Source organism: Dermacentor andersoni, chromosome 5 (genome assembly GCF_023375885.2).
Source record: "Dermacentor andersoni chromosome 5, qqDerAnde1_hic_scaffold, whole genome shotgun sequence".
Taxonomy (NCBI): Eukaryota; Metazoa; Arthropoda; class Arachnida; order Ixodida; family Ixodidae; genus Dermacentor; species Dermacentor andersoni.
Window position 1 is genome coordinate 145994357 of NC_092818.1, and position 13048 is coordinate 146007404.

Here is a 13048-nt window from a genome sequence, read left to right on the forward strand (position 1 = left end):
ATTTTATTTTATTTTATTTTATTTACTTAGTTCATCCTCAGCGCGCAGGCGGCGTGACCGCAGCAGCGTGTCAGAGCTGATTAACGAGCGGCGAGCGTCGACCACAGGCAGCACGCATGGGGCAATTACCCCATTTCCAACTGCGAAGAGCGGCACGTTATACCCTCTAGAGGCCGCACTGACCGCAGCTCGATTACCAATTAAGATAGATCGCGTTGCACTCTCGCGCATGACTGCTTTAAGTTGGTGCGCGCTGGAGGAATCGCCCGCAGCTAAAAAAAATAGTAGCTAAACAGAAACAGACGCAATATCCTGAAATCGATGCTGAGCTTTTTTTTTTTTTTTACATATTCAGCTAATGTACCTACATGATGAAGCATTCTCAGTACACTTTAGTTATTTAGCACGGAAGTGTACATAGAAATCTGAATTTGGCATCCTGGAGTTTGTCATGTCGCTTTCCCTCTAAAACTGCTCGCAAGAGATTCATTCGAGAATGAAAAAGAATGCGCGCACGCGCAGAAAGGGCACATGCAGCGCCTCCACACATGCGCGAAATTCAGGCAGCGTCGCGCACACATGTCATTTAGAGACATATGCCCAAGAAAAAAGGAATTTCAGCTGCACACACAGACGCATGAGAACAGTGATGCCTCCGTGTCCTTGTACGTTCCTGGGTTGCCATGCCCGTGTACAAACCTGGAACGGCTACTTGAACGTGTACGTAAAGATTGGCTTGAGACGTCTTGTCACCTTGTATTCAGTCGTCGTCGTCGTCGTCGTCGTCGTCATCATCATCATCATCATCATCATCATCATCATCATCATCATCATCATCAGCCCATTTTATGTGCACTGCGGGACGAAGGCCGCTCCCTGCGATCACCAATTACTCCTGTCCTACGCCAACCGATTCCAACTAGCGCCCGCGAACTTCCTAATTTCATCGCCCCACCTAGTCTCCAGCCATCCTCGACTGCTCTTCCCTTCTCTTGGTACCCACTCTGTAGCCCTAATGGTCCAACGGTTATCTAACCGGCGCATTACATGAGCTGCCTAGCTCCATTTTTTTTTCTCTTAATGCCAATTAGAATATCGGCTATGCCCGTTTGCTCTCTGATCCAAACCACTCTCTTTCTGCCTATTAACGTTATGTCTAGCATTCTTCGTTCCATCGCTCTTTGCGCGGCCCTTAACTGCTTCTCAAGCTTCTTTGCCAGTCTCCAAGTCTCTGCCCCATATGTCAGCACCAGTAAAATGCGCCGATTGTACACCTTCCTTTTCAATGATAATGGTAACCTTCAAGTCAGGAGCTGACAATGTCTGCCGGATGCCGATCCAACCCATTTCCATTCTTCTATGAATTTCCTTCTCATGTTCAGGGTTCCCTGTGATTAATTCACCTGGGTGTATATATATATATATATATATATATATATATATATATATATATAAGCGGAGGGACAAATGCCCTTTCTACATTAACTTTATCACAACGTCACAACGTAACGCCATGAAACTATGGGAAAATACATTTTGTTGAAAGTTTGACTGTAGTTCTTTCAACAGGGTGTCACTCGCTGAGTGAATATAGCCTTTTGAAAGAGGCTTCCGCGTAAAGAGTGCTGTGGAAAACGGATCGCCAAAAAGAAAAGCAGACGCTCCATCCTTGTAGTGAGCAACTTCATCGGAAATTTTGCACGTGACCACCGGACTGTCACATCGAGTGCCCTGTAAATATTTTGAGCTGGACCACAGATCGATATAAGCCACATTGGTGGCATTCCTTTCCAAGACAAAGCACTGTATCATGTCGCGTGTGAAGTAATACGACTTGTGTCCGGCGTCATACCCAGCTGGAGAGATACACCACGATAATGTTGAGCTTTGTAAATACTGTTCGTACTTAAGCTACAAGTTTAGTAGCATGAAATATGTCCGGGAGTCACACAAATGACTCATGTTGCACCATGCATGTCATAATCCGAGGAACACATGCTACGTCACACGCGCGTGTCCATAAAACACAGCAATAAGCCGGCTCTGCAAAAGGAAATATGTCCTCGCGCTGCAAAGTCACGATCAAAGTCTTTACGGAGCTTGGCACTTCAACGTGAAGCAAGTTGCAACTGCTCTTTCTGCATTTCGTGGAGGACGCTTGTCCTTGATGCGTGCAAAGGAGTTTCCTTGCGTTGACCGAAGTTTCACCTTGAAAACATTGTAGCTAACGTGGCACTCGGAACGATATGCACTACTGCAAGCAGGCTTACAGTGACGCCCTGTGCGCCACACACGTACGACACGCCAGAGATGAATGACATTGGTTCTCGGAACTTCGAGAGTTGATGCAAGAGGTGAGCGTGACGCACAAGGAGTGCTCTTGGCCAGAACGAACGGTGACACACCCTAAGCTGGGAACTGTGCGGCTTCGTGTCTTCAGATGCGACACATCTGTAGACGTAACAAATTTTATGATTCTGCGGGAAAGATCTACGTTTCAGCTGTCAGCTTAGCCATTCTTTGTCAGTCACTTTCATTGCACAACGACTAACGACTCCTATAGCTGGCCGGTGCTAAGGAAAATGGATGTCTTCATAGTCGGGTGGAGAAACAACTCTCTTGCAGAAAGACGTCCCGTCGGAGGGCGTGACCGAAATGAGTTGTCCTTGGCCGCGGAAGGCGAGCCTCGCTAGACAAGTAAAGCGTCCAGATAGTATAGTCTAATCATGACCCTCAAGCAATTAGGGGAGCGTCGTCGTGATGACACTCCAGTCACGGCCGCCATCGCATAGCGGCAAGACGTGTGTGTGTCAGAGAGACGACGCCTCCGGACCCTACCAAGTCTCGTCCAGTTGAACTGCTCTCCTCGCATGTTGAACTCTTTCTCTGTACCGGTCATCCTTTTTTTTTTTATGTCAATGCAGGCATAGTTGGTGCGATTTCGTTTTTTCTTCGCAAATTGCGGTATCAGTGTGGTAGCTTCTGGCAGTTATTTATGCCACGTATCGCCGTCATTAGCGCTGCCTAAATCACAACACAAACCCAAGAGATTTATGACACCCTTGTTTCCGCAATGTCCCGCTTCTCCAAAACCTCAAAAAGCAGAATTACAACGTCGAGTTCAGCTATTCCAATCCCCTAGCGAAAACAATGCTCCGAGGAGAGATCGCAGCAGGGCACATCCGTGTCGTAGCGGAACGCAAGGTTTAACACCTATTTTTTTTTCTTCCGGGAAGCGAATGAATGCTCGTCAATAAAAAAGCGTGACGTCTCGCGAAACAAGCCAGGTACGTGCACATAGTACCGAGCACATCTGCGTGCCGTACAAGTCATGCAACAGACATTCGCTTTCGCCGACGAGGCACTGCTCGACCTCGTCCTGGAGGGTGGTGCGGGCCGTCTCGTCGACCCACTTCAATTTATCCTGTACGCCTACGCCGGTGACACACGCGTTCGTCGCAACCGGCAGAGCGTTTCGCTTTCGTTTTCTCGCGTGATGGTCCTTGTGGAGAGAAATGATATTGCCCCAATCCGGGGAAAATCCCGAGAAAGCTTGTTTCGTGGTTCTTTTCGTAAAGCCACAGTTGTTTCAACTTTTATGAGCAAGAACATTATGCTGTGGATGAAAATGGGACGCTGTAATGATCTCTTTTGCCTGCACGATGCCGTCGCTTCCGCCTTATCCGTAGCTCGGGGGAATACCGGGATTCAAAGACGTGCTACACGCGTCTCAGACAAGGTATAGTCCCGATGATGCCCCACATCCTGGCGTAATGACTTTGTAAGGTTCTATTCTTGTTTGTTTGTTGGCTCACAAGGACGAATACGTGAGATAAACATCGCAATCGTGCAGCATCGTTGCCGCCTTATACGTGAATGAGTGACACGAGTGAAAGACGACAAGGTTACGTGAACATGCTTGCAAAGGCCGAAGCTCGAAGTGAACAGGTTATTGTCGTTTAACGGATAATTTATGTAAAACAGCCTACTGAAATTCGTTTATATTTGGCTTCGTCTAAAAGGCAGCAAGTATATTTATTCTCTGGGAGAGAGAAGGAAAATAGAGAGATTGGGGCTTTAACACTCACCCTAAATATGCTGGCACGTGGTTGACTGAAAGTCTGGCGCGTGCCACAGCTGATCGGAAGCCTATATCCCAGAAAAATTAACGCACTATATTCAGAAGTATCCACGTGGATGCGTTATGGAATGCATTAGTGACAGGGTTAAGTTACCCGATGCGGCTTTACGGTCGCCATGCATGAAAGTACACGTTAAACGATCGGTCACATTACCACGTAAAAGTAGTGGCGACGCGTATTCCATTCGCTTTTGATAATATCCCACTATTATTAATTATTTGTTACCGCCGCAAGAGGGCACGACATATGACGTTGCCGCTGAAGTAGGTTTTGCCCAACCGCACGGTGCACATTTAGGATATGAAGGCGTGTTTTGCCTATTTACTATTTGACTGCCGTTGGAAAACTTACCGCGCAGATCTCAAGAAGTGTTGACACCTCGTAAACAAGACGGCAGCGATGTTCAAGTGATTTTCACATAAATTGCGAAGCAAACCATAATGGCGCTTTTTTATCTCGTAGTTTCTGTTTGTCGAGGCTCCTTATCATTCCGAACGCCTTACTGCCAGCTAATTCTCGTCCTATACTTTCACGCTGTTCTGAAAATGAACTAAGTAAATCCAGAGGATGGCGTACCTTCTGGGAAACGAAAATATTAAAAACGTATCAAGGTGTCCCGAAAAATGCTAGGTCGTTGCTTGAATAACGATTTTCATGAGTGATGCATAAACTGATTGCTGTCAAAGTTCACAGAGGCAGACGGCAATGATTCCGATGAATACTGACAGAGATAGCATCGACACCAAAAGGAATTTCATGTGTCACTTCAAAATCAGGCAAGCTCGCTCTGACACAGAGAAATTGTCATGCTTAGACGGAGCTAGCTCGCCAAATAATGCTGCTACACAGCGATTACGTAAGCAGGACAGTAATATCGCGGTATACCTCGTGCCATATGCTGCATCCTGTAAAACAAACGATCGTTCATTTATTGTCCTGGCATTGGCCAATATGGGCTTGGGCCGCGAATATTTTGGTATGGTGTTCGCAACCTCCGCACCCTTGGTCTCGCAAACCCACGCTTTTTTGTGAACGCGATGAGCATTGTTCGCAACCAAAGAAACAGCCATCCTTGGAGTATTGCCAAAGTAGCTGAGGTTGTTCTCAAGGTTCAGGCAGGAAAGAGTGACGTAATTTAAACAAGTAATCAGATTAGTGTTACATATGTGTTTCTGCGCCAATTTTTATTGTTATGCAAATGTGTTTGGTATCTAAGTGCTTAATAGCTGTAATAATTCACATGACCTCACATCTATTCATTCGTAAAGAATTTGACCTTGCGGAGATGCCAGCGACATATTGCTGACGTTTTCAATACCATAGGAAAGTCGTACAATCAATGATGAAAAACAGGCTTGACATGTACGGACAAAACGAAAGATTACTGAAGCTGGCAGCAAAGTCTGTCGAAGGGCCACGAGGTCTGTCGAAGGCAGCATGGATTTATAAATGACAGTTCCAGTCAAAGCAGCTGAGGGTGAAAAACCGAAGAAAAAGAAAAAATTATGATTCAGCACAGCGACAACCAATATAGCGTGGACACGATTTCTCATAACAAGTGTGCGATGTCATAGCGCTAACGACAATGCGTCGGGCACTGCCACAATCTAAGTACGTATAACTGCTGTGTGGAGCAGGATAATATCACCACCACCCCCCTCCCCCCCCCCCCCCAAAAAAAAAAGAAAAGAAGAGCTGTGACCGGATACTTCGCAATTGAAAAATCCTCTTTGTCTACAACTGTTCTGCGAAGTGAACAGTAATTTGATAAACGCCGCGCATAGCTTGAAGTCCAGCACGCAAACAGGCGCCTTTCTGTTTTTCTCGGAGGACACGGCACCGGCGTTGATCGGTCGATCACGCCGCGAGGCGTGCGTCCACGCAGCCACTGCAGCAATGTACCGGGGGGGGGGGGGGGGAAGCAGACATGCCGCAAGGCGCATTGTTCGCTCTTTCACGCCCTGCTGCCGAAATGTGGCTGTTACGCGGAGCCGCTTTTTCCACGCAATGCCGTGCTGCCCCATGCCTTGCACCGTGGTCTGCGGCGGGTGGCTCGTTTGGCGCCAGGCCAACGGCGCACTCGTCAGCCGGAAAACCGGTCCTGTCCGCCAGCTGACGTTGTGCTCGAGCGTCTACTCGAAGAGTGCTGAGAGGGGGGGGGGGGGGGGCGGGGGTGAGGGAAGGGATGTGTTTTTCCTTCTGACATCAGCACGCGCCGCTGGCTGAGGTCAGCTTGAGACTCGGCAAGCCTGTTTACCCTCGCCTCGCACCGCCACCACTATACAGACGCGCCGCCAACCCTTTCTCAGTGCGCGCCCCAGACGAGCGTTTGTTGATGGGGGCGAGCGGAGCCACAGCGCGCCAGGCTAATGCTTACGCAAGGCCCGCGAGGCCGGGGTTCCCGGCGTCTACGTGTTCGATCCCAAGCTCAGACCGCACACGCGCGACGTTCCCTCCTTCAGCGTCGCGCCCCATGGCCTAAACTATGGTTTGCGCAGTGTGTCGTGGTTGCCGTATAGTTTGTTACTTGCTGCATGTCAGGCTCTAGACAGCCTTGTGTTTGGCCTTCTGTAACTATTTCACACTGTCGGAACTACGGCGGTGAACCTTATATGCACTGCCAGAGTGGTTAGCATGGAAGACTTGACTTGATATCCGATGACAAATACATAATGCTGATTTCATAGGGCCCTGAGACTGAACTGGGGACGCGATCTGAGCTTTGCGGACGCTGCTGTTATACCTTCACCAATCAGGACTTATAAACATATTCAAACTTTTTTTTAGGTTGTCTGGGCTTAATTTATGCTTACGCCTCCTTATTATTTTTGGCTTTTGTTAAAGGCCCCTCATCAGGTCTGGCCATTTTGAGCTGACAAGCGCAGAGCGTACAATGCGCGCTAACGATCGTGTTTGGAAATAATTACATCGCTGCGCGCAGCGGAAAGGTCTGAAATTTCAATCCGAACGCCGTTTTCCCTTCTTCTCGCGGCCGCTGCGCTCCAAGCCGGATAGTGACGTACTCGCGTCCCTGCGCCTACGTACTCGGGTCTACAGTGTGACGTCACTTGTGATGACACGTGACTTCGAGAATTATTCAAAGCACCATCTGTTATTTGTGTGATCTATTGCTTGAATTGACCGATGGAAGTTTAAAGAAATAATAAAACACACAAACGGAATGTCTGCGTGTTTTTTGTTTTACTTCGCACCGAGCAAGAGAGATGTAATTCCGCCAAAAAAGAAAAAAAGAAAGCGAGGAGAAAAGGAATGATGGCGGGGCCCGTGGCGTATGCGATCCTCGAGGTCCGGTATGGGAGAACGCACTAAAGAAATTTCGCTTGCGGAGGCTAGACGGGGCGAGTGGAGAGAGTGTCCCGCTATGCAGTGGAGCTCGCCTCCTGAAATCATGGGTTCATGGCACTGAAGTATTTCTATCTCGGCTATTAATGAGCCGATTTGAAAATGTTTTGCGCCAGTACACTTCCTAAAGGACACGTAACAATTTCAGCCTTTCTTTATCTCTACTTTGCTATCACTTTATTTCCTCCCCTCTCTCACCAGCGTAGGATAGCAAACCGGAACTTCATCTGGTTAACCCACCTGCATTTCCCCTTTCTTCTGTCTGTCTGTCTGTCTGTCTGTCTGTCTGTCTGTCTCTCTCTCTCTCTCTCTCTCGCTCTCTCAGCGTACAACCAAAATTTGTTATGGGGCCTGGTGAGGGGCCCTTTAATATTCTTCTGCTCTGTACCAGTTCAAGATCCTCAACTAAAGCAGCAAGATTTGCATATAGTAAGCCGAAATCTTGAGTTTTAATAAATCTTTGCTCTCTCTCTCTCTCTCTCTCTCTCATATGGCTTCGGCCAGTTCGTAAAAAAAAGCAAGCAAGAAGCCATAAACATGTTACGCACATTTGTGATGATATGCTGTGTTCTGCATCAGGAATGCGTTCAGGACCTTCACAAACCGTTTAATGGTCGCTTCTGCTGCATAACAACCGATCACTCGCTGCTGGAAAGTATTACAAAGTGTCACGCACTTACTATGTTGCACTGTGAACACCGAAAAAAATTCGGCTTTTATGTAATTCTTTACTAACACATTCGGATGATGAATGCTCGCTAACTCACTTAGTTCTACTGCACGTACATAGAGAGCAGCATGCTGATTTGACTCATGTCATGAAGGCAGCGGGATGCTACAGGCTCCCGATATGCTACTTCTTACATTCAAAGATGATAGCAAAAAAAAAAAGAGTAAACATAATCGTGACCTGACTTACCCTGGCATAATGATTGATTGTACACACAGCGTACCAAGGTGAAAACAGAAATGGCATCGAATGCTTAATCGGGATATCGCGTGCCAGTTCAGAAGCCAGCCGCTGCATGCCGGCCACTCAATTTTACGTACCTGCAGCGCATACAGGAATGCAGCACCTGCAGTGCATGCGACAGATACAGTGGAACTAAGCGGAGGCAGTGCTAAGACGCCGGAAGTAATCAAGAACAGAAAGAAAGCAATAAGCAGGTACTAAAAGTGACCCAGCTAAAAGAAACATCAGTTCTAGTTTTTGCCACCAGAAATAAACCTGTGCTTTCACGTTTCGCAGATATGAAATCATTACGCAGCTAAGAAGGTGCCTGATTTCACAGAAGAAAGTACATGTACGAAATTTATCTGTGTTCCCAAGGAGGAGGCGTATAATCGAGCCATTAACAACGGCGGATGACTTCCCGGCACTGTGAGACTAATACAAAGCTTCAGCTTCCGCAGGACGTGCGTCGAAATCTTGCAATCAAGGAGCCCATGAAATAGTATGCGCGCGTCTCTTCACCCAGACATAAGTCCAGCCTTCCGAAAGCAGCTGCAACTATATCAGTCAATCACCAAGACGTTTTAGGGCAGCTGCGAGTCTGTGACCATCCGTTTCAGTGGGCTATAGAGATAGGGCACCAAAGACGTGCTTGGTGTTTACCTGTCTGCCGAGTAGAAAAATAAATAAACAGAGTCTATATGACGCGAACTCAGCATCAGACTGCTTTCCGCGGGCTAAAGTTGTGGTATTCGGTGGAATATCTGACCGTCTGTTAATACAAAGAATAGAGCTCAAATGTCGTCTTACCTGCGCTATTGTCAAAATGCAATGTCTCCTGCTGTTTGTCTCACCTGCTTTCCTCTTTCGCGCAGGGCGTAAGAAAGACACCAAGAATCCAGCCTCATAACTGACCAGCGCCTTCGAGGCCGAACCATAAGAAACACGAGCAGCGTCCTTGGAGAGCACAACATGGGTCCAACAGGAGTCCTGCTATCGCTTTTCACTCTGGTAGCGGTCTCCCTCAGCGGTCTGGTGAAGGCGCAAGGCGGTATGTGCGTGTACATCCTTTGTTAAGCGCATACAGAATTTTTTTCTTCCTACTAATGTACTACTACTCGAAGCTTATATGGCCCTTCTGGTGCACTAAAGTTGCAAAGTATGAAACCAAACTTAGCACAACTCTGTTTTCATTCTCAATGGCTTCACCATACACAGCAAGGCTTCGCCGTACGTTTTGGCCAAATTTTCTGCCATTCAGGCCATCAAGGCCTGCGGCCTTTTCACAAGCACTTTGCAACTCACCAGATTTATGTGTGCTAAAATTATGTCTTGCGCAGCGTTCTCCTTTGAGTTTCCCGACGAGGACGACTGCCGCACGCCTTTCGACGAGCCAGGCAGCTGCCTCGAGCTTGCCAGATGTACGGCGCTGCAATCAGTTCGGGACTACAACTTCCTGCGGCGCTACATCTGCGGATTTTCACGCAATGTGCCTCTGCTCTGTTGCCCGAGCGGTGGACAGCAGAGGCCTCCGACTCGGCCTCCAACTCGGCCTCCGACTCGACCTCCAACCCGGCCTCCAACCCGGCCTCCGACGCGGCCTCCGACGCGGCCTCCGACGCGGCCTCCGACGCGGCCTCCTACCCGTCCTCCGATCAGGCAGCCACCAACCCAAGGCCCACCAAACCGGGATAACTCCGAGCTCATTGAAGGACCCAGGATTGCCAACTACCCGCGCTTCCTGCCCGCTGGTGAGCAACGCTTGTGTTTAACTCATTGTGACCCACTTTTGATGTTTCAATGTCCGAAGCGCGAGCCTCTCCCAAAGCACCAGTTGAGACGATTGGGCTCATTGTCCCATTAGGCATGCAGACACCAGATTATTTGAACTGCCTAAGTGACCGTCGGTTACCATCCCAGACTAAGAAGAAGAGCATGGACAGCGGTAACTTCCTACAGCGGTCACCTAAAGGCTTAAAGTGAGGTGGGCTGTCACACTTGTTTATACTCAAGAGCTGCAGTTTTTATAGGCCTCCTGAAATCATCTCGGTAAAACTTTATGTTGTCCGAAGAGGTCAGTCCTATGCCAAGTTTTGTTTTTCGAAGTTCAGAAGCAGATGAGCACACAGCAACACATTTTTAGTGTACACAGTTTAGTGTACAGTTTAGTAACAGTTTAGTGTACACACCTTTCCGCCACTTGTCATTTGTTGTCTCCAACAGTAGCAAGTGGCGATTTTTTATGTATACGCCATACTTGTTCATGCTTCTTAATTTTGCGCCGTTTGCGTATTATCTTGCGCAGCATGCGGCCAGACTAATGTGAGCGTGAGCCGCATCGTCGGGGGCCGCGAGTCAGAACCCGGTGCATGGCCCTGGATGGTGAGTCGATTGCTCCCTGAACTCTTTGCACAGGGGCATGTTGAGCTCCTTCTTATCTCGCCATCTTTGTCCTCAAATAGCGCCGCATCTTGCTGTGAGGTCCTCATCATCATCATCAGCCTATTTTTATGTCCACTGCAGGACGAAGGCATCTCTCTGCGATCTCTCTTGCACTAGCTGATTCTAACTTGCGCCTGCAAATTCTCTAATTTCATCACCTACCTAGTTTTATGCCGTCTTCGACAGCACTTCCCTTCTCTTGGTACCGATTCTGTATCTCTGATGGTCGATCGGTTATCTACCCTACGCATTACATGACCCACCCAGCTCCATTTTTTTTTTCTCTTTTAATATAAACTAGAATAACGGCTATCCCCGTTTGTTCTTAGATCAACACCGCTCTCTTCCCGTCTCTAAACGTTGCGCCTAAAATTTTTCGTTCCATCACTCCTTGCGCGGTCCTTAACGTCTTCTCGGGATTCTTTGTTAAACTCCAAGTTTCTGCCCCATATTTTAGCACCGGCCGAATGCAATGATTGTACACTTTTCTTTTCAACGGCAGTAGCAAGCGCCCGGTCCGGATTTGCTGTAAGGTAGTGGAGTATAAACGGGTGACGCATAAAGTGGGCATTGTAAAACAAAAACAAAAAATCAAAATCAAAATGTGGGGCACAAATGCAAGCAGAGAGAAATCAACGTACCCTCGAAACCGTGCACACATCGTGCCCCGACATTATGCAGTAGAAGGCCGGCAGCTCTCGCCCTGTCAGACGTCGGTGACACTTTTTGCCAGACCGTCTTTTCTCCAAGGCACGGTTCGAATGGAAGTAGCGGTATCCGTGTAGCAGTTTTCAAGACCGGATCAGATGCGAATTGAATAGTTCCGCAAGCGAAACGAATCGAATACTTTTGGAATAGGAATTCAAATAACGGACAACGGTTCTTTTACCAATAATATGAAGCGGTCTTCGCATTCTTGTTTGTACTCAATTTAGCAAGTTTGTCATTATACTGCAGGTTATGACGCGTTGTTTATTAAGAACGCAAGTGGGAAACGTTAGGTGCAAATCGTCAGTCCATTCTAATGCTCAAAACCCCGACTCAGGACTCGCTGGCGATGGGGAATGGCAGCGGTTTAGCAGGAAAAACCTGGCTCCTTGAGCCACCTGGAAAGCTTCACTACAACACTTGCCGTGTTTTATGATTGCGATAGCATTATAGGCGGACTTCACCCACTCTGGAGGTGTCTAACAGAAAAAGAAAATACGAGCACTTCTTATGCGAAAGCAATAATGTCAAACTGACGCCGCTGAGCGCCCCTTTGAGATACGAACCCCTCGCGGGCAAGGTAGCGCGTTGAGGCACTCGGCACGTTTTGATTTGCCCTTACCGAGGTGCAGTTAGAACGCAAGCGTGAGCTCGCGCGGATGACACAGGCTTTTGAGAGCGAGGGCGAGGCTGAGGTGGCGTCGCGGCGATGCCCTCTCCCCTCACGCAGCACCGCGGCAGCAGCTGTCCCGTTTCGCCCACTCTGCTCCGTCGAGGCCCGAGCCAGCAAGCGCGAGCCAGCTTCGCGAGCGCGCCTCACACGCTCGTGACGTGGCGTCGCAGCCAATGGCATTGGCTGCTACAGACGCCGCCGACTCTTTTCGCTCGATGGGCGATTTGACGCGCTCGCATCAATATGCGCCAGTCCTGAAGGTAGTGCAGTCTAACACACCTGTCAAAGCGTTAGCTCTCACGAAAAAAGAATGCGAGAAAGTGGCGCGTGACGCACACGCTGGACATCTTTGGCACGAGTGAAGCATGAGTGCGATCGTGGCCAATCGGTAGAAGCATTGGAATGTTATGCTGGGAAACGGAGGCTCGATCTCACAATCAGTCACGCATTTCTTTATAGCATTATAGGTGAACTTCACCCGCTTTGGGGGTAACTAGCAGAAATATCCAAGTGTGTTAAGTGTGCGGGAACGTATACGCAAGCGCGTCACAGTATACGCCAAATTGCAAGTTTCTGAGAGATGCAAAGTACAAAAACATCACTTTGACAAATGAGAGTGTGCAAAGTCGTCTGTGACGCACTTGCGTGCGGCATCGAGGTATGTTATCCCATTTAGAGAGTTAGTGGGTTAAGTTCTGGCCTCGTTTTCTTTTTCTGCTATGACCGTCGGTCATGGTAGAAATATTCGATTCGGTCCTCGAATGGAAT

The 13048-nt window shown here is 48.3% G+C and overlaps 1 protein-coding gene across 1 annotated transcript in view; it reads left to right on the top strand.

The window, feature by feature from the left end:
* Positions 1-13048, top strand: part of LOC126532125 (clotting factor B-like) — a 54928-nt gene that overhangs the window by 30260 nt on the left and 11620 nt on the right. The window contains exons 7-9 of the mRNA XM_072288370.1: positions 9341-9508; positions 9798-10208; positions 10763-10839. Coding sequence (XP_072144471.1) covers positions 9341-9508; positions 9798-10208; positions 10763-10839 — 656 coding nt within the window. The remainder of the gene's footprint in view (positions 1-9340; positions 9509-9797; positions 10209-10762; positions 10840-13048) is intronic.